This window comes from Crocuta crocuta, unplaced genomic scaffold (genome assembly GCF_008692635.1).
Source record: "Crocuta crocuta isolate KB4526 unplaced genomic scaffold, BGI_CrCroc_1.0 scaffold162, whole genome shotgun sequence".
In the NCBI taxonomy this organism is placed as follows: Eukaryota; Metazoa; Chordata; class Mammalia; order Carnivora; family Hyaenidae; genus Crocuta; species Crocuta crocuta.
Window position 1 is genome coordinate 4,882,763 of NW_027529433.1, and position 22,920 is coordinate 4,905,682.

Consider the following 22,920-nt stretch of genomic DNA (forward strand, 5'->3'; position numbering starts at 1 on the left):
TTAAAACAAACGAAATTCAAATCAGTCAGCAAACCAACATATATATACTACTGGGAAACTAATAACATTTTAAAATCAGCATCAAACAAGTACCTTCCTCTAAGGCCTGATCTTCATTGAACCTACGAAACATAAGCATACTTCTTAATATATTAAGCTTATCGAATTATTCTTTGTCCTGTCTGTACTGTCATTTCTGTCATGGTTGGTGTTGAGTGGCAAACCATATTTATCAATAAGCCCTTCGATAGTCATAATATACTGGATTAGAGTGTCCTTGCTGAAATAAAACTACATCTAATAAAACATATACAGAATAAAGTATAAAGCTGTTCAGTATGACTGCAGTTATACTGAAGACTGAGCAAAGTAGAAATTAAACGCGGATGATTTCTATTGAAATATATTGCATACATAAATATTTGTACTAAATAGGTATATATATAAGATCATTCATTAGTCTGATATATAGCCAAACTTCAGAATCATAAGCAGAATAAAATGTTGTCTTAAGTCTTCTCGTTGTCAACTGAAAAGTACCAGTATTGTCTGTTGACACAGCTGTTTCTCATTCTTGGTTAGTAGAAAAATGAAGCTTCAGAAATTCCAAACCTATAAGATACCATTTTATTTGTTTTTTCATAATAACCTAATCCACTACTAAATATTCTTCCAATAATTCTTTAAGTAATGCAATCAGACTTATTTTTGTTCCAATAATGCCAGTTTTCTTGGCTAATTTCTGGATACAAATTAATTCTTTTTTCAGCTTTGCTTTAATTTGCACTTTTAAATTATGGATTTTTATTTCTCGTTGAAATTTGGGAAATTTTTTAAAATTTACTTTTTATATCTAGAATAAATAGTCCCTCATCATAAGTACATAATTTCTTAAAAGCACCAAGTGAGTCCTTTACAATTGTTCCAAACAGGAATACATTTCTTTCTCACTTTCATTATCTATAAGGACAATATTTTAAAACCTGAAATTTCTCAGGATGAGATATATTTCTGAAACAGATATGTTCTTTGAAGTGTGTGCAGAATTAAGTTGTGGAAAAGAAAGCCTTTGAGCAAAATCCTGAAGTTACTTTATAATTTGCTTTAATATTCTTAGTTTGAAGTTGTTCTTTTAAGCCATCATTAAATTTGACTGTTTTAACCAAACTACAAACATGATACAAGTTTTCAGAGTTGTGGCTGCCCCTTTTTCACATCCTCCATGGTTTCATGTCTAAATTATCTTATTTCCTAGATTCTCTTGAGCCTGAGGGATCCATTACCGTTTCAATGGGTATTGACTTTTGTGATTCTACTCAGACTGCCAGTTTCCAGTTGTGGTAAGTTCAAGTGTTCTCCTATATTTTATATTACTTGTAAAGGATAGCACATCAAAAAGTGAGCTTTCAACAGCTCTTTTCTTTGAGAGACAAACCATTTTAACAAACATGATTTTCTTTAGCAATATTTAGACTGCCATGGAATAGTTCTACACATTGTTTACAGCATATGTATTTTCAGTATTGTTACCCAGCTAACCATTACAGTCTGCCATATATGATTGAAATTCAGTTTGTTGGTTGAAGTAAGAAGCTACTGCTAACTGTTATTTTACTAAGTCTATAGTTGTAGAAAATACATGAGGAAAATTCAGGAGAAATTAAAAAACTTTAATTATGTTGAATAGACCAGAGAAGATAAGTTTTGAAATATCTTTTATATTATCTTGAGCCTCTTAAGTGAACAATTATTGATTCTGTCAGTACCTAAAATCCATACATTTTTCCTTTTTACTTTAATTTACAAACTGCCTCTGCTAAAACTTGAAGGAGAACATTTATACAGTTGGCAAAGGTTTCATGGGTGAATACTATTCAAAAGAGCTTTTCTAGGATTGCATTTTATTATGGTTACTGGTTTCATATAATGTTTTATATATTTCTGATAAAGTCCAGGAATTATTAGCAAATTAATACAAAGCTATATTCATCCACCTTAAAGAATTTTTTTTGAACTCTATGGGTCGCCTGAGTGGCTCAGTCGGTTAAGCATCCGACTTTGGCTCAGGTCATGGTCTCACGGTTCGTGGATTCGAGCCCCACGTCTGTGCTAACAGCTAGCTCAGAGCTTGGAGCCTGCTTCAGATTCTGTATCTTCCTCTCTCTCTGACCCTCCCCTGCTCACAGCTGTCTCTCTCTCTCTTTCAGAAATAAATAAAAAACATTTTTAAAAAAGAATTATTTTTGAACTCAACATATGATTTGTTATTTTGATTTGAAATTGCTTTGTTTTTATTCTAAAAAAATTGAAACATTTTATTTATCTAAATGTTAGCTAGTTTCCAACAGAATTTGCTACAATAAAAATCAGCAAGTTTAGGAAATAAACATTTTTAAATAAATGTATAGGTTAAATATAGTGAACTTTTCTTTTCCATATGCCTTTTCAGTTTACCAGTAATTCAGACCTAATATTGTACCATTTATTGCTGAAAACCTGCAATGATGAATATAAGCAATGTAGCATAACACATTGATTTTATGCAGATCATCACCTTTATGTTTTGGGAGGTCTGCTATATTAGTGATATATAAAAACGGATTACTTTTCCTAACATTGCCTAGTAATTGTTTATTATTTTTCTATTAGACAAACAACACAGATCAATATTACTGAGCACAGGACTATGAGTAACATCACTCTAAATAGATTTGCCTCCAACATCAGAGGTATATTCATTTTAATGATTTCAACAATGTGAGCCCAATGACAAAGCTCATGCACCAAGTAAGGACAAAACTAAGAACTAAAAAAATTATTTCTTCTTAACAATTTATATAAAGAACCTGCTAGATTTCTATATAATGAGATGTGTGGGGTCTTTAAATATATTATCATTACAAAAATTTCCTCTGTAATCCATCGGACAAGATTTGCATTTTATCTTTTATAATTAACTTAATACTTTAGGGATAAGTATGTAGGTAGTGTTTGATTTTTTTGTCTTACATTGGGGAGTGTATATGAACAGTTTTTTCTCAGTTTCTTTTAAACTAATTTTAGGGAAGTGATGAGTTTATTTCATATAGAGAATAGACTTAGCTGTTATAAGCATTTACATTAATCTTTTTCTGTTGTGAATATATAAATTATTTTAGATTTTATTAAACACATAAGCATACCAGATCAAAAATTATTTTTTTATATGTTCCAAAAAGAACACTTTGTCTTGCATCAAATGTAATTGATCCTGAAGCAATGTAATCACAATTACTCACTTTCTTAATTGGCCTGCCCAAAATCAGAAAATGGAAACCGATCGACAGTGTTTAAATCAATAGCTTCATAGTAGTGGTAGTGGGGGTAGGGAGATAGCGGTAATGGGTAGATCAATTGGTCTTAGATGCCAATCACTGACTGTGCCTTTTGCATAGTAAATAGCACTTTTTGCTTAGTGATGTGCTGTATTAGTCTTGATAGTTCAATAAAAAGGGGAAAAAACAAGAATGGCTGATATTGAATTTTTTCCTCAAAATACATTATACAAATCGATAGGTAAAATCATGGGTAATAAGAGCATATTTGGTAAGAAGCCTTGAGAAATGCTGGGAACATGGACTCTGAGTCTTTCAGGTATACTTCTATTTATTAAAAGAAAACAAGAGTACAATGATTCTACTTCAGCTCTACATTATTCTATATCATTATAGCTATATGAAGCATATGGATACACAGAACTATTATATATAGCTATGTGAATACTCAGTAAGTGTTCATGTCTCTTTTTTTGCTTTGAATTCTTTTTCATGTTTTATTTATTTCTGAGAGAGAGAGAGAGAGAGAGCGTGAGCAGGGGAGGGTCAGAGAGAGAGGGAGACACAGAATCTGAAACAGGCTCCAGGCTCTGAGCTGGCAGCAGAGAGCCTGATGCAGGCTTTAACCTACGAACTGTGAGATCATGACCTGAGCTGAAGTCAGATACTTAACTGACTGAGCCACCCAGGCGCTCCTTTGCTTTGCATTTTGAATGGTCATCAAAATAATTCCTTGATTAAGTTTATTGAGATTTCAAAATGTATATAGTATACACAAGTATGTGTCTCTCTCTCTAAAAGTCGATGTAGTGCTTAAACAGGTCTCCTGCTTGTGATCAGCAAATATTAATGTGGTAACTAGTATGAAAAATATGTCTTCACTCAAGTTAGAGGGCTGAGCAACTAGCATCCACCCCTCTTGTTTGCCCCAAATCTATTTAAAAGACAGAAACACATTATTTAAAAGAGAATGAACACTAAAAACAAAATGAAAGAATGTTATTAGCTGACCAGAAATTGTGAAAAATTATTGGCAGTTAGCAAATGGGAGCATATAAACAATAACAAAATAAAAACCACAGAGCAAAACACTCATGCAAGAAGACTACAAGATTTGTGGTAAGAGCAAATCTTGCAGAATATCAAGTACAAAGTGAACAAATGAAAAGTTAAAGACAGTCATCAGGAAATAAAAGAACTACTTCCAGCCTCCAGTTCTCCAGCCTTACTCTAGCAGCAGGCAACATTCACATTTAGTCAGAGACCTAAAAATTACACTGCAGGGAACATGAACTTCTTTCCTTCAAGGACTTGTGGTGTGGATGTGGAGTCCTGAGAGAACAGCAGGGTGTTTGAGTTTGTGGGAAGGAGGCAGCAGTGGTCAGAGAGGAGCTGAAATGAAGTTCTGTCCAGTAGAGTAGTATTCTCAAGTTCTATACCACAAGAGCAAAGTCAGTCTTACACCTGTTTTTGGAGAGATAAGGCCATTGCCTACTTGCATTTCAACTTCATGTCCATATAACCAGTCATGCCTCACTCACAAGAAAACTTCAGTCAGCCCACTAGGGGAGAGGAAACCCACAATAATAATACTATGTATCAAGCAATTGGAGTGTGTTAGGCCTTGTTCTAAACACTTGTGTTCAAACTGTTGATTTATTTAATTCTCAGAACAATTCCATTAAGTAAGTAGTATTATCCCATTTTTAGAGGTGAATAAACTGAGGCACAGTAAGAGTAAGAAAATTGTCTAAAATATAGCAAATAGGCAGCAGACCTGCTGTGTGTGTTAATTAAGCTGGTTCCTTCATTATGAATAACAAATAGATTGCTTGGGGGGACCAGACTTCTGAGGAAAAGCATCAGTTTGGAAGGGAAGACTCAAGGTGACTACAAAGACTCATCACGAAGAGATAAGACAATTTGAAAAAGAAAAGAGATAACTTTAAAAATTATAACTAATCTGATGCAAGAGACCACTACATCTTTAAAGCAAGAACATATCACTTGCTTTGAAATAGCAATTAGAAAATTTTAAATGAATTTTTGGAGGTTTAAAAACATTATGCCAAAAGAAATTCAGTAGATGCACCATAGGATCCCCGCAGCCAAGTACTGTTTTCGTTCTGGAAGAGGGAGTCAGTGAAATCAGCTGCAGTAGAGAACAAAAAGAGATGGAAACTGTGTATGAAAGTTTAAAAGAATCAATTCATCGAATAAATCTAGAAGGAAAGAAATGATGGAGTGAAGAACTAATTAAATAAATTGTAGAAGAAAAATGTTTCCCAAGCTAAAGAAATGTGCATGCCTTCAGATTGAAAGGACCCATCAAAGATCAAACAGGATGAATGTGAACAGCAATCAAAAAGACCACATATCCTTGTGGCATTTTTGATAAGGAGAAAAACAATGTGGTGTCTTCCAGAGTGGAGAAAAAAATAGCAAGACTGTAAATGGAATTAGATTTCTCACCAGTACTGTCATCATTTCTGGCGGCCAGAAGGCAAAGAACATGACCTTTAAATTTTTAAGGAGACCAAATAGACATTTTTCAGAGAAGCAGATTTCATCAGTTTACCACCCAGAGGCCCTTTCTTGAAAGGATTACTCAAATATATACTGTCGTAAGAACTTTTGTGTAATGTGAAACAGAGAAAAACACTGAGTCCGAAAAAAAGTAATGGACAAAGAATTCTAGCTGTTAAATGTATCAATGTGTAAAATAATTGTTCACAGAAAATGTAGAAAATAAATTTTAATACTAAACTGGAACCAAAATCCTGACATGGATAAGTGAGAAGTAATAATGGTGTTCTTGTCATGTTTGGCAAAAGGATTGATTGATGCAAAAAAGTTTAAATACGGTTGAAAATATTAAAACTACCCACAAAAATCATGAGAATATGAGCTATAATAACCCGAATGTCTAGAGGTAAGAAGAAGTGATTAAAACTTGATCAGTTTAGGGGTGCCTGGTGGCTCAGTCGGTGAAGTGTCCAACTGGATTTCAGCTCTGTGCTACCAGTTTGGAATTCTCTCTCCCTCTCTCTCTGCCTCTTCTTGCTCACTCACTCAAAAGAAATAAATAAACATTAAAAAAATATATATCAGTTTAACAAAGAGGGAGAAGAAAAAAGCATGGTAAAAAGAACAGAAAATAACATGGCTAGAAGGGGCAACACATACCACACATACTAGTTATCATGATTCATATCAGTAAGTTAAATTCCATTTACATTAAACATATAGAAACAAAATTCAGCATACATTATATATAAGTACCCCACCTTAAAAGAGAATGACAGAAAGATTGAGGATAAAAAGATGAAATATATAGGTATATGTGTGTTTGTTACCAGAAAGATGAGAAAAAGAAAATGAGGCAATAGTAACATAGAAAATTTTAAAAAGCACTTCATATTAAGAAAATGTTCTATTCGTTACAGTCCTCCACAAAAATATGTTATAAATTTTTCAGTAACATAGATTTATAATATAGAAGCAGAAACTCATGAAATTCTTGGAAAAATTGACAAAGCTGTGACCATAGTATATTTTAACACATGCCTCAGAAGTTAACAAATCAAAGAAAAAAATAGATATTTAGATAAACATTCAGGTAAATACAGGTATACACAGCACTTCACAAAAATTCAATAATTCAGTTATCTAAGTTTATCTAAAATACCTGTATTTACAACAAAGTGTTTGTTTCCTGAGTACAGAAAAAACATTTTTTAAAAAAAGCATAGGCTGTATAAAAAAAGATAGAAAAATTTTAGACTAATATGACGAGAGAAAAAAGAAGACACATAAGAAAGATAGAAAAGAGAAAGGTGGTGGGGCGCCTGGGTGGCTTAGTCGGTTAAGCGTCCGACTTTCGCTCAGGTCATGATCTCGCAGTTCGTGGGTTCGAGCCCCGCGTCGGGCTCTGTGCTGACTGCCAGCTCGGAGCCTGGAGCCTGTTTCAGTCTGTGATTCCCTCTCTCTCTGACCCTCCCCTGCTCACGCTGTCTCTCTCTCTCTCTCTCTCCTAGAAATAAATAAAAATAAAAAAAAAAAAAAAGAGAAAGGTGGTAAAACATAAGATCTTCTGAATTTCGAAATAGTATTATGTAATTCTATACGAGTAAATTGGAATATTTAGATGAAATGAATGTTTCCCTACAAAAAATATGTTAGGAATAAAATTGATTAAATTGTATCAGAACTTCAAAAAAGAGAAAATCTCTATATATTTAAACTTTGTAGTTCAGGAAAGTATCCATGTCATTCTATAAAGCTTAGCATCACTCCGATTTTAAAATCTGAAAGGATAGCACATGACGGTACATACCATTTGATGTTGTAAATTCAGATGACTTCTGGGCCTTACAAGTTACCTGTTACTACATGAAATAGCAGAAGCATTCTCTTTTAAGTCAGAAAAATAAAAGAAGGTTACCCATCTTCAACACTTTTTCACAATATATCAAAGTTCTAGCCAATATAAAGACAAGTAAAAACAGAGGTATAAATCCTGGAAACAAAGAGACAGAACTGTCATTTTTTATCCAATAATCAACTCAGAAAGTCTTGGAATCACCAGAAATTCTATTATTTCATTAAGAGTTTAGAAAGGCAGTATATGGGGCTCGTTGGTGGCTCATTTGATTAAGCACCAACTTCGGCTCAGGTCATGATCTTGCTGTTTGTGAGTTTGTGCCCCACGCTGGGCTCTCTGCTGACAGCTCAGAGCCCGGAGCCTGCCTCCGATCCTGTGACTCCCTCTCTCTGTGTCCCTCCCAAACATTATTTTCTACCTTTTGCCCTTTTTTCTTAAAAATAAACATTAAAAAAAAATTTTAAGGTGGTACAAATCAAATGAATATCAGTAACATTTCTATATAATAAGAATGACCAATTTTAAAACATTATGAATGAAGTTACTCTATGGGAACAGGAAAAGGAATAAATTAACAAGAAATACCGATGTAGAATTAAAAAAAAAACAACTGAAACTTCCCTGAAGGTTATGAAAAGAATATATAAGTAAATTAATACATATACTATGTTCCTAAGTGAGAAACTATACTTTCCTTCAAATTAATCTTCAACTTTATGGGGCGCCTTGGTGGCTCAGTTGGTTAAGCATCTGACTTCGGCTCAGGTCATGATCTCACAGTTCATGGGTTTGAGCCCCGCATCGGGCTCTGTGCTGACAGCTAGCTCAGAGCCTGGGGCCTGTTTCAGATTCTGTATCTCCCTCTCTCTCTGACCCTCCCCTGCTCACGCTCTCAGTCTCTCTCTCTCAGAAATAAATAAAAGGAATAAATTAATAATAAAATAAATTTTAAAATATTTTAAAAATAAATAATAAAATAAATAAGTAAATTAATACAATAAATTAAAAAATTAATCTTCAACTTTATTGTGATTGTAGGCAGAATTCCAGTAGGTCTTTTCGGGCAACTTGACAAATTTTTAAAATTCAACCCAAAAGAATATCATATATCATAAAAAAATATACTTAAATGTTATATACACAAATGTTTTCATACTCTTTGTGGGCAAAAATCTTAAGACAATACTGTGAAACAGAGAAAATGATCAGGCTTGTCCATTAAAAAATTTTAATTTCTCTACAAAGATACCATAACAAGTGAGAGATGGTGTGAATGTATTGCAGCATATGTAGTAGACAAAAGTTTAATAACCAAAGTATGTAAGGAACTTTCCAGTCATTATAAAGGAATTTGACAGAAAAGTGGGGAAAGGCTAAGAATAGGCAGTTTACAAGAAAAGAAATGCAAATGGCCAATAAACAAAATGTTCTATATCACTAGTAACAGAGAAATAAAAATTAAAACATTTCACCAAATTGGCAAAGCTTTAAATAATTTTAGTATCTGACATTGACAAGGTAGAGAAAACATATATTCTGGTATAGAGTTTATGGGATTATAATTGACACCACCTTTTTAAGGGCAGTTTGGCCCTGCCAGAATGCCAGGTACTGACACTCTTCTACTTAACAGTTTCCTCTTCGGGGAGTCAGGTCTAGGGAAATACTGGTGATTGTGCAGAAGAGAATAGATCTAGCCAAAGGTAGTAAGTACTGTTTATAGTAGGAAAAATTGCAAATGATAATCAATAGCGAATGCTTAAATAAATTATGATACAACGCTTTATAAATGTAGGTTTTGAGTGTCTGGTATGCATTAAGGACTATACTGACTGTTATTTCATTTAATCATTAAAAGTAACCTACAAGGTAAGTGCCATTTTTTTTCATAGATGAGGAAATTTGAGTTTCACAATGCTTAGACTACTTACCCATTTCTCTTACCTAGAAAATGTACCAATCTGGGTCCTACAAGTCTGTGAAATGAATATGTATGTAGTGCAAGTATATGCATTACAGTTAAATATAACAGGTAGATTCTTGAATTACATTAAACTATTATGCCCTTTGATCTCATTTAAGTAGGCTATTTAGAGCTGCCTAATAATAGTACTTTGTTGATCTCTTAATTCCAGTAGATACACATCTATGGTTACTCATTTTCACCACTCCCTATCCATGCCAAGATATCTATGTTTAGCCCCATGTTCAACCAGAGGGAGATTAGAGAAAAAAGAAGTGAAGGAAAAGAGAAGAGCTGTAAGGAGAGAGAGAAGTAAAGAAAAAAGGGCAAAAGGTAGAAAAGGAGGCACCTTGAAAACTGTGGAGGACATCCAAGAACACTAATATAAATGAAAGTAAAGCTTCCCCAAAATAAAGAGGAAACATTCCATGTTACGCCATTCTAAGCCAAACCTTGCTTTGAAGCTGAAACAGGTTTATAAAGCATGTTATGTGCTAGTTATATTAGTTAGATTTTTACATTTGGTTGGTGTAACAGAAACCCAGCTGCAGTGATTAACCAAATAGGGGTGTATTGTTCTGCTAGTAGAAGGGCAACAGAGGCCAGCAGTTAAAGGGCTGCCAGAGTAGCTCCACAGTATCTTCTGGGTACAAGATTCTTCCAGCACTTTTTGTTTTCATGTGCTGATGTCATAAGCATGTGCCTGTCATCCTCATGGTCACAATATGGCTGCTCTACTTTCAGGCTCCTGTTTACATTCCAGGCAAAAAAGAAAAAAGAAAAAGAAAAAAGGAGGGAAAGAAAGATGTGACATGGGGATAGGAGCCATGTCTTTGTTGGGAAAGGAAAACTTCCCCAGAAATCCCTGACAGACTTCTGTTTATGCTTCTTTGGTTGTAATGGGTTACTCAGTCCTAGTAGCAAGAGAGGCTGAGATAGAAAATGTTTCAGTTGGGCACATTGTGTACCTGAACAAAATCAGGATTATGCCAGGAAAGAAGAAAAAGAAAAGAAACACTGAGTAAGCAACAAGTACCATCTGCCATAACAGTGTTCCATTTTTATTTCCATTTGCCTCATAAGACCCATTCTGGATCAACTTCTGTCCTTAGTTTTTCATACATAATTATGTTCACTGTTTTACCAACTACAGAAAATAAAATATCATTAGCCAAAAGCAATGAAAGCAAAACCAGTCAAATTGAGTCTTATATATTAGTATTTAATACACTGCAAATTCCTAATGGGGAAATTTCAGGATCACTCTTTCCCTGAAACTTAAACCTGCTGCTTACCCACCTAACATTTTCATATATGCTTTAGAAGGCAAGTCTCCTTTCCCTTCTTTCTTTGCTCTCCTACCCTTTTCCCTGGGAGTCAGAGCTCTATAGCTGCCTTTCATCAAAGGCATAAAAGGTATCCTTCAGGACTGTTGTGAAGGACAGGGCTAATCATTTCATCTGTAATTAAAAAGAAAATACCAATAAAGATAGTGTAATAAATGTAATTTAACCCAGTGGTCATTTTAATTATATTCTTCTATTAGTAAAATATTTCTATCATGCCCTCGCTATATGTATAAATTTATATATATTATATATATAGTTCACATATTATATAGTTTACATATATTTATATATAAATTTTACACACACACACACACACACCCCACCTATCCATTTATTCTATCAGCCTTTACCTATTTCTTTTAACGTGACCTAGCCTTTCACTCCATCTCATGTGGTGTCATCCTTCAAGTGTCCTACCCTCAGTATTTCCCTCAGTTTTAACCTTCCTTGTCTGCTGCTTTGGGAAGAAGCATCCTACTATGTTCCTGGCTGAATGGTTGACCTTGTCCTTATGCTGTTAATCTCATCCTCATTCACTTCCTCTAAGGCCTTGCTCTATCAGATAGTCCTTAAGTTTCTTCCTCTTCATTGGCTCTTTCCCGTCCGCCTGTAAACATGCTCAAGTTTCATTAAGCATTCTCTTGCCGCTGCATCCTCATAAAGCTTCTGTTGCTTTCTGTCCCGTCTTTCACTGCCAATCTCACCACTTGCCTTCACCTCAGGGCATTCCGCCAGATTCTTCCTTCCATCTGAACTACCTTGCTTAAATCCACAGTCAGGCTTCCTTCTTTCTGTTCCTCTGCATTATTTGACACACACATTCTCTCCCTGACCACTGTCTCTCAGTTTCTTCTGCAAGTCGCAGTTCTTGCATTTCTACTTAAATGTAGGTCTTCCCCAGGCTTCCACCTTAACCTTTTTCGTGGTATATCCGCTTTGCCTGTGTGATATTATCTCCTTGTGAGGCTTCAGCTCTTCTCTTTACCGTTCTGATTACTTCCAAACTCATATATACTGCCCTGACCTCTTTTCTGATTCTTGATTTGTATTTCCAATTATCCGTTAAATATCTCTTCCTGGAGAATTCAGTGGTACTCCAAATATAACATGATTAAAACCAAATCATCTTGTTTAATCCCCAGACTCTTCTTCAGTAGTTGTCATTCTCTCAGTTTTTCACATTAGAAGTCTCGAAGTCTCTCCTATCCATCACCATATCTGTCCCTTTTAATTCTAGAATACTCTCATCTTCCGTTTTCAGTGCTACCCACCCTAGGAGAGCAGCCTTACACAGCAGAATAAAAACAGACATCTATAGCAGCATTCGATAGCAGACTTGGGAGTAGGATGGACCTGAGTTCAGATCCCTGCTGCCACTTACTAGCTGTGTGACCTGGGATGTGTTGTTTAGCTTCTCTTACCACTAAGTTGGGGGCAACAAAAGCCACCTGTTAGGATTGTTGTCAGGATTTACCAAAGTAAAGCACACAGTGTAAAAGCCCTGCGTAGACTGTTAAATTCGATTCCTAGCTAATCTACCTGCTTTGGGTTTCTCCTCTACTACACCTTACACGCCTCCACCAGAGTTTCTGAAATACAGTGGAATCATTTATTTTCCTGTGTCAAAAGTCTCTGGTAGCTTTCCTTGTTACTTCAAGAAACATTGAAACACCTTTGTCTTAGTTATATCAGTGAAGTAATCATACACTTTGTCATAGAAATCAGGACACTCTAGAGAGTGAAGGGAGACATTAACTGAACAGGATTCCAGGACAACAGCCATAAACTGGGACTGTCCCGGGAAAAGTGGGATGAATGGTCCTGAATGTATATGGTATTCTTCACAGCACATCCCGCAGCCTCATCTGCTGACATACCACACTGCTCCTCATTCCCGAAACATAGGTCCAGAATGCCTAGAATGCTTCCCTCCCTCCTCTTAAAAATAAATGTGTCTTTATCTCACTCTGCAGAATTAATCCCTCTTATATGGATTGTAATATTTTCCACATATCTGAAACGTAGAGTTTGCTATTTTATAAACGTAATTGAACTCTTCCTCTCTCACTGACTTGTAGCTTCTAGGGCCAGTCTCACTTGTCTTTAAATTCCCAGGTATTGGGGCGCCTGGATGGCTCAGTTTGTTAAGCATTTGGGCATCCAACTCGGGGTCAGGTCATGATCTCACAGTTCATGGATTCGGGCCCCGCATTGGGTTCTATGCTGACAGCTCAGAGTCTAGAGCCTGTTTTGGATTTTGTGTCTCCCTCTCTTTCTCTGCCCCTCCCCCACCTGTGCTCTGTGTCTTTCTGTCTCAAAAATAAATAAACTATAAAAAATTTTCAAAAAATAAATCCCCAGGTATTGCATACTACATGGGATCTAGTTAGTATTCTGTAAATGTTTATTGAATAAATGAATTTGTTGGTTTGCCTTAGATAGTCCACATGTGAATAATTCAAGATGTTCTTTTTTAAATTTTTTAATTTTACTTAGAGAGAGAGAGAGTGAGTGGGGGAGGAGCAGAAAGAGGGAGACAGAATCTGAAGCAGATTCCAGGCTCTGAGCTGTCAGCATAGAGCCCGACGCGGGGCTCGAACTCATAAGCCATGAGATCATAATCTGAGCTGAAGTCGGAAGCTTAACCAACTGAGCCACCCAGGTGCCCCAATGTTCTTTTTTAAAATCTAGTCCTTGCCTTATTCCATAAAAGAATTTCTTACAGGAATTCATTAAATAATAGCATAAAACTGGATTTTCTCAGGGCACCAGGGTGGCTTAGCCAGTTAAGCATCCGAGTCTTGATTTCAGCTCAGGTCATGATCTTGCAGTTTGTGAGATCTCATAGTTTGTAAAATTCAGCCCCTGGTTGAAATTCTTTCTCCCCCCACCACTTTCTGCCCCTCCCTCATTCATGCTCTCTCTCTCTCTCTCTCTCTCTGTCTCTCAGAAGAAATATATAAACAAAAAAGAGTACATTTTGGTTTCTTTTCTTCTTTCATTTTATTTATCCCTACTGCACCTTGGGATGAAGTGTTTCTTAACCTGATGTTTGTTATTTTTTTTAGCCACAGTCCCCATTTCGCTATTTACCTTCCCACTGCCCATGCAATCCAGTTCTAACATGAAAGTAGAAGTCCTTTTGGGGACAAAAGCTTTTCTGATAAAAAAAGGAATAGATTTGGTTGGCTCATTTATTCACTACTCTTCCATTATCACTGTTGCTTCTTCATTGGAACACAAGAGTGGTACCTAGCCATGCAGCAGCCATCTGGCATCCATGAGGATGAAACTGCACACCAGGGCAATGGAATTGAAACTTGAGAAACCAGAGTCCCCAACAGCATCCTTAAGCCAGAGAACCAGTCTTTGTCTGGAACTGCAGGACTTGTTGCATACTAAACAATAAGCACCTGCTGTTAGTGGATTTTCTGCTTAATTGCAGCCAGACACATTCCTGACCGGTACACTCATCAGCCTAACTTCAAACATGTGCCTTAAAAGTTTTTTAAAGAAACCTTACTTATTTTTTAGAGAGTAGTGTCTGTTCTTAAGATTAAAATAAATACACTTCCTATTTTTCTATCTGGTATAGGTACCGAGTTGCCTTTCCTAAATTTTTCATATCCTGTCATTTGAAATAGTAACTTTTACATGTTGATCAATAATGTTAATGAAGGGGCACCTGGGTGGCTCAGCCGGTTGAGTGTCCGACTTTGGCTCAGGTCATGATCTTGCAGCTCGTGAGTTTGAGCCCTGTGCCAGGCTCTGTGCTGACAGCTCAGAGCCTGGAGCTTGCTTTGGATTCTATGTTTTTCTCTCTCTCTCTCCCTTCCCTGCTGGTGCGCTCTCTCTCTCTCTCTCTCTCAAAGTAAATAAACATTAAACAAACTTAAAAAAATGAATAACACTACTAAAAAATAAGAGTTTTTGTTTTAAAAAGCAAGTTTGCAGATGAGGCATTATTTTATTAGCACATATCTAAACACAGTAATGTCACTCCATTTTATTTTTTACTAAACTAATATTTTTAATAAGAGATCTTAACAATCTAAGGCTAAAGCACTCTGTTTTGTACACTTTAAGCATGCAAAGTAAAGAGAAAATATTACTTCTCTACTCTATAAGTTGCATGAAGTGTTCCTCTGGTAGTAGTGGGTATGTGTGCCCTTGGTGCTCACCTGTTTTTAAAAGATCAACATTAAAGGATGTATTTATGATAACTGCATATTTTTGTTTAAAAAAATGTGTTTTCTAATTGAGATAACAGATGTATCTCTCTGAAAATAATGTTGAGACATTTTTAGCTGTGCCAAGAAGATCTATACTTTATATGATGGCATATGCTTTAATTACATCTATTTAACTGCATAGTATTAAGGAGAATGTTTATTTATTAAGCATTTGGTCAGCTTTGATGTGTTTTTCCCTTAGTACCAAGGATGATTGCTTCAGTGTTAATATTCAGCCACCTGTTGGAGAGCTGCTTTTACCTGTGGCCATGTCAGAGAAAGATTTTAAGAAAGAGCAAGGTGAGAGATTACTACAGTTTACTAGAAATTGACATCCCAAATAATATGTGCTCATTCTTCTGTCCGGTCTCTAAAATAAATTACCACATACACGTAGCCATTAACAGATATGAGTGCATAATCCTCCAGTTTTTGCTAATCCTTTGCTTCTATAAAATAACCTTGAAGCTATATGTTTGTCTATATCCCTGGCATACTTGAAAATTGATTAATATGTCTTTAAAATAATAAATTGATTCTTAATTTAACTTTTCGTTTCTAGGAGTTGTAGATTTGTCAACCTAATGATGTGCTTTTGTGTTTTGTGTTAGGGAAAATGTGAGGGATTTGAGACTTACTGAAGTTCTACCCCTCTACATGTTATGCCTCTGTATTTTCTTTCACTATGGAACTGTTTTTCATGTCTCACTAATTTATTTTTCCCTGCCACTTGGGAGTGCCTCACCCTTCAAAATTATAGCATTAAAATACCTCCATTTTCTTCTGACCTGATTCTATAGTAAAGAAATGCTATGATGTCAGCCCGTATCAGAGCTGAAATATTTTAAAATATGGACTTAAGAAGAAAATATTTTCTGCAGGATGAAAGTATTAATATGTTGTGCTTGCCCCAGAGTCCAGCATTCCTAGTAATAAAAATATATTTTGTTTTCTTGTATGAATAAAGGGAAATAACTATGAGTTTGTGTGTTTAATTAAAGATAATACAGAACTAGGGCATATGTAAGTGGTATAGTCACATAGTGGTAAGGTTTTTGTGAAAGTAGACTGGTTTTCTCTCTAAAGGGGTTATCATACAAAGATTCCTGCATTTTGAGGTCGTTAAATCCTATCTGTCACGCTTCCAGAAAGTACTGGACACATACAAATATCTATACCTAAGGAGAAACACATGCTTCCTGGCACTCTGTCATTACAGTGCCAAAGATTTTTCTTTCCTGTAAGCCGTTGCCGTCCACGGTGTTCAAAAAACCGGTTGTAAAAGAATCTCACAAAGAAAATCTCATACAAGACTGTAAATTAATACTAACCCTTAATTTTCTGCCTTATTTTTAAATGATAAAAAAGAATGACTAAATCCCTGTTTGCATTTGCTAATCTTGGAAGTTGATTATTGCTGTAGTAGAAAAACACCTTTGTGATTTTATGATTTTATTTTTCTGCTGACAAATTGATGCTTACATTTGCTATTCTTACCCTTTGCTGGCTAAAGCCTGCCTCTCTGCTTTACACCCGCCCAGCAGACCCAGGTGAGTGGCACACAAGTGACTGAATAAGGCTTTGGCACCTCTACTGTTAAGGGGGTATTCTTTATTGAAAAGTGCAGCTAAAGTATATCTAAAGCAGCCGATTATCATATGCCTTTTCTGTCCCTCAGCTTTGGTTTAGAATACTTGCTATTTCGATGAAGTGTTCTTTGCTCTGCTGTGACCGAGGGATTTTTCCCTGACTAGCCATACAGAACAGTAAGCGCGTGAGAGAGGTGCTCGTGGAGAACAGCTGTGGTCCTCTGTGGACCTGTTGCCAAAATTCCTTTTTCTTCTGCCATTTTACTTCTATGGTTGTTGATTATTTGTCTGAATAAATCTGGCAGCTGTTTGCTATGTTTAATAGAGCAGAAAGGCTACTCTGAATAAAGCTATTTGAAAATTTGTTTATATGAAGTATTTGTAAATCCTTGTAAGTCTCTTGGCATTTCTGTATCATTCTTTCTGTCTTCCTGAATTCATTCTTTGATATGGGACTTGATGCTGGCAAATTTACCACAGCTTTAAAGAGTCTTTTCAATAGTATCTTTTTAGTTAGAGATTTCAGCTGGTTTGGTAATCGAGGTCTCAATTCTCAACTTTACACATGTACTTGTTTTTTATACTCCTCTAGGAAGACCTTAGCTTATTTCAACAAATGATACCTAGAAAGGACTCCCTACCTGAAAAATCTTCAGTCAGAATAAACATCCATTTCCTCACATTTTATCAGTGCAAACTTCTGGATGGCAAAATACCAGTAAATTTAAGTACCTGTGTGTTTCATTACACATGCTTACATTACATCATGTAATTTTTCTAATTTAAATAATGAACTTAGATACTTAATATCTCATTTCACAGGGCATATATTTTAAGACTCAAGAAGTGCATTAAATGCAATAATTAGGGTTTCACTAGAAAAATTATAAATAAAAAGCATTTCTGTTTTTATACTAAAGGCGTATATAATTTAAAAGTTTGTACAGCATTAAATAAGAACACTTCTAACAGATTGTACATAGTAGATTAATTATTTTTAATGAAAAGTTTTTATTTCTGATATGATGCCTGATCTCTCATTTTTCCTCAGTTGTTGCATTTAGAGTTCCATGGCTAAATGTGCATGTTTATCAGGTTGGTTGGTAGTCAAAGTGCTGAAGGAAAGAATGGTTCACCCTATATATGAGACTTGATTATAATATTCATATTAGGAACTCTAAACCAGAAGCAGAATTTCTTTTCATTGCTATGAGTTTTGAGCATTGCAGTTTATAATCTAGCTGTGGGATGATTTCAGTACTGTAAACAACATGAGAGCCTCTCTTAAAAATTTGGTTTCTTGAAGCAGTTTTAATTATAAGAGATGTAAGCTGGCTATTTATTCCAAACTGCCTCCTTTCACTCGTTTTCTTCTTACGAATTAAATTGGAAATCTAAAACTTAGGGAAAAAATTTTAATTTTACTTCTGCTTTCTTATATTCTGTGGTCTACATTTTAGCAGTTAATGACAGCTGATTACCCTAAATTAAGTACTCTGTCCACTGCCTCTCAAAAATTTAGATAAATTCTAATGGAACAACGAATTCTATAGTCTGGCAATTTTAAAATATTTTCCTGGTAACTTCAACTTTGTTATGTACAAGCAGGCTATATGGTATCTAATGTCTGTTTTTTAGGGGAGAAACTTTTAATGATACCTTGGCATATTTTTCTTTCTTGGTAATTTGAGAATACCTGATATATTTTCATTTAGAAGAATCTCCGGTTTAAGAAACCTAGAATGTTTACTTAATTTTATTATGATTTATGCATCCATCTTATGGTTTCCTAGCTAGCAAGATGCTAATTCTTTAAATGGTCAGACATTTACTATTTTCTGGCCCTTAACTACCACAAGCAATCATATTTGATGCCCCTTAATTAGAGCACCTTTTTTTCTTTCCAGGTTCTTTTTCCACCTCAGCAATCGAGACAATACATTTGCTTACCATGCTGCTCTCCTAAGTGTTCTTTTGCATGTAAATTAATCTTGATTCAGTTTACACTGTCATGCTGAGTGGTACAAATTGCCTATAACAATAAAACAGCATGAGTTAAAAATAAAGGGGGGTGGGAAGGCAGATTGAATGTGTGCCTTACTTGATAGGATGTTACTTTGCTTTATGCCAATACATTAGCTGACGATAATGAATCTTCTGTTCTGAAAAGCATGGTTTAGTTGATTTTTTAAATTTTACTTCAATGGAGCAGTACCTTGTCTTTTATAGACCAAGTTAGACAAACCATTAATGACAAGAGTGTTAAGGTTAAATATGAAGCAATGCATTCACTTCTCTGAGTGCTATCCATCTTTCCATTTACAGGAGCTTGACAAAAGTACTGGCTTTGTACAACATTTCCTTTAATTACATGCTGCGGGAAACAGGCTTTTAACATAAACATAGTTGCATTCATTTATTCAGCAGTTGCTCTTCAATAGAGCTTAATGGAGAAGGTTTAAATCCTAAATGAGTACACACATCTCTCAGCAGTGTTATGTCAGCAGCCGCTGTGCTTTACTTAAAAGCAGTGTTTGACTGCTTGTGTAGTTTTTAAAGCTTTTGCCTAATATTAAAGTTAAACAGTCTAAGACAGAACATAGTGTCCCTGAGTTTGAAAGTGGTTAGTAAAAACTGCTCTTTGTTAAAAGCTTAGAGAAGTCATTTTACAGTATTAGGCTCTTGTGTCTTCATGCTGCTAATCATAGGGGATCTTGTAAATTTCAGGTTGCATTTGCAATAAATTAGTGAATTAAATACATAGCCCTGAATATTCAGGGCCTTTTGAAAACATAAAATCAAATTTTGCTATTTTCATAAATTTTGTGAACTATTGTGCACATACCAAATGTCTCAAAAGATTATTGTTTTTACCAGATACCATTAGGTGTCGATGGCTCACATCACAGGCCCAAATCGGTGGCATTTATTATAATTATTTTGGGGGTTTTTTTTAACCTAGATACTAAATTTCATTATTTGTTCCAAGTGTTTGGTATGTTACTGAATTTGTTTACTGAACATTTTTACATGAGATTCTGATATTAATGGCAAGTCATATGTTAACTCTGTATTAGGGTTTTTGTTCCTGATCTTACTTACTTTTATTTTTTTTTTCTTAAATACCGATTTAAAATGTCTCTAGAATTTAAGGTTTTCCTTTCACATTTTTCCCTTTGTTTTCAAACGCTATGCTTCAGAAATTTCAATTGGTGTTTTTTAATTAACTCTATAGTTCCATTCACTAGGCAAATACTATTATCGCTAAGTATAGCTGCTTAGATACGTGTGCATTTTTTACAACCACATAACTGTTCAGTGACTTGCAGTCACTGCTGAGATAACTTTGATCCATCAGTTGAGGCCATTCGTCAGGTAATGTTGCTAGTTATTCCAGACTCACTTTGATTTGTACTCAGGCAACATTTGGCAAGAGAGATCTCTGAATGAAAAGGAGAAGAATAAAAATTCTTAAAAAGTAAAAGCTTAAATAGTTGACATAGTCCAGATTAATTGAGTATATTTTAAAGAGACTGAAACTGAATAGAATCTTTGTGATTCTGCATTTTTATCTTAGAGTGTTGAAAATCACATTTATTAAGGATGATGTTCCACTACATTTGTACATGCTTTCCTACACAGTAAGGATTAAAAATTTTTTATAACATTTGCATTTATTTTAATTCTGTGATTATCTTTAAAACTATATTCTGAAGTGGGTATTTTAAGTCTTTACATTTTGGCAATGGGCTTGAAATTGTTTTAATGTAATTTTCATAAGTAAAAGGGAGCCTTCTTTTGCTCTTACAGGAATGCTAACAGGAATGAATGAAACTTCTACTGTAATCATTGCTGCACCCCAGAATTTCACTCCCTCTGTGATCCTTCAAAATGTTGTAAATGTAGCCAATGTAGGTGTAGTCCCTTCTGGCCAAGATCACATACACAGGTAGGTTCACCAATATGTGATGTGGAGATAACTTGTATATATATATGTATAATAGACACATATAAATATTTAATTTTAAGTTCATGGTTTTCCTTGAAAATAAAAGTCCATAAATATATATTTAATCCCCTCTCTTTGTTTCTTTTTATTTTTAAGATTTTATTTAAGTAATCTCTACACCCATTGTGTGGTTCAAACTTACAACCCTGAGATCAAGAGTCACATGCTCTACTCACTGAGCCAGCCAGTCACCCTCTCCCATTGTTTCTGATAAGATATTTGATTGTTGGTTTGTGTTAAGGCTCTTCCCTCTTTCATGCAGTCCTTAGTACACTCGTCTATACTGTCCTGCAAGATATAGTCAGCGTACTTGCATTTTGTAATAGTTTGGTGATTTGCAAAGGTACCTTCTGTAAGATATGGTTGAAACTCTATCCTATTTCACCCGATTCAGTGGATTTCCAGGAAGACCTGTTTTACAAAGCAGTGGAGTTGTCCTTATTTACTTGAAATAAAGGAAATTTGGATCCTGTGTTCATAGTTCCCTTTTACAGCAGTCCCTTAAGGCTGATTCCAGTAATAAGGAGCTGCTAAAAAAAAAAAAAAAAAAACACCACCACAACAACCATAGGGCCAAATGCAGCTTCTGTTTCTTAGACCAGGAATATCTTCACCACCGAGCATCTAAAGCATGACATCCAAGTCATTTGTCCTTAAAGGTAGCAGAGAATGTGATTAATATGGTTGCCCTCCTTGTGATCTTATGTGTGCAGTGGCTTGAATTAAAGATTATAATGATCCCCTTAAACCTGCAGTTGTTACTTACTCCTCTGTTAGCTTAAAGGAATTCATTTAATTCATCTTTAATTCCTCTGCCATTCTGTTGCCAGTCGCATACTTTCCCCTTTATATATCTATTTAGAAAATAAATTTAAAATCAAAGAGAATGCCTTTGGGTCTTAAAAACATTTTTTCTAGGGGAGCCTGACTGGCTCAGCCAGTAGAGCATGCAACTCTCGGTCTCAGGGTTATAAATTCTAGCCCCATGTTGGATATAGAGATTACTTAAAATCTTTTTAAAAAAATTTTAAGTTAGTGCAGGGGTAACAGAGACTCCATACAGAGTGCTACAGTTGATTTGGGTTTTAGGCTTCTCTCTGCCATTATAGGGCTTGGTAATCTGGGGCAAGTTATAACTTCTCCTTGTGGACTTTTAAGATCTTTATCTCTTTGGAAAGGAGTGGCACAGCAAAGTTGAGATTTATTAGATAACTGTGTTATCTGTGGAGAACATTGGTTCTTGACTTCAGAAGAGCTGAGTTCAAGTTTTGATCTGCCATCATTCGAAGTTGCCTGTTTCATCTACTAATTGTGATAGAGTGAAGACTGCATGTGCTGGTCAAAAAACAAATTTAGGGGCACCTGGGTGGCTCAGTCGGTTAAGCGTCCGACTTCAGCTCAGGTCATGATCTCACGGTTTGTGGGTTCAAGCCCTGCATCGGGCTCTGTGCTGACAGCTAGCTCAGAGCCTGGAGCCTGTCTTTGGATTCTGTATCTCCCTCTCTCTCTGACACTCCCTTGTTCACTCTGTCTCTCTCTGTCTCTCAAAAATAAAAAATTTTTTAAAAAGAACAAATTTACCCTATTTTTTTGTTTTTTTTTATTTTTTTGGTAATTTTTTAAATGTTATTTATTTTTGAGAGAGAAAGACAGAGTATGAGGGGTGGGTCGGGGAGGGGGTAGAGAGAGGGAGACATAGAATCCAAAGCAGGCTCGAAGCTCTGAGCTGTCAGCATGGAGCTGGACACAAGGGCTTGAACTCTTGAACCACAAGATCATGACCTGAACCGAAGTCCAACGCTTAAACCACTGAACCACCCAGGTGCCCTGGTTTTGTTTTGTTTTTAGAGAAAGGTCCTTAATCAAGTTCTTTAAGAGTTCTGATGCTTCCATTTCTTCATTTCTGCCAAGCCCTATCTATCTCACATAGGGTGGTGATAAAATACTAAAATGTACTTTAGGTCATCATACTGGTACCACCATGCAAATACAACTTAACAGTGAATGCTGTTCAGTAGGGAGAAAACTCAACAGAAGCCTTTTCAATGAAAATATTTTGGTTCTGAGTTTTCCTGTTTTA

At 35.4% G+C, this 22,920-nt stretch overlaps 1 protein-coding gene across 1 annotated transcript in view; it reads left to right on the forward strand.

Moving 5' to 3' along the window:
• The window catches only part of AP3B1 (adaptor related protein complex 3 subunit beta 1), a 270,204-nt gene that overhangs the window by 236,654 nt on the left and 10,630 nt on the right, over positions 1 to 22,920 (forward strand). Inside the window, 3 exon segments of the mRNA XM_077759898.1 lie at positions 1,256 to 1,340; positions 15,445 to 15,542; positions 20,642 to 20,780. Of these exon segments, the coding sequence (XP_077616024.1) occupies positions 1,256 to 1,340; positions 15,445 to 15,542; positions 20,642 to 20,780 (322 nt within the window).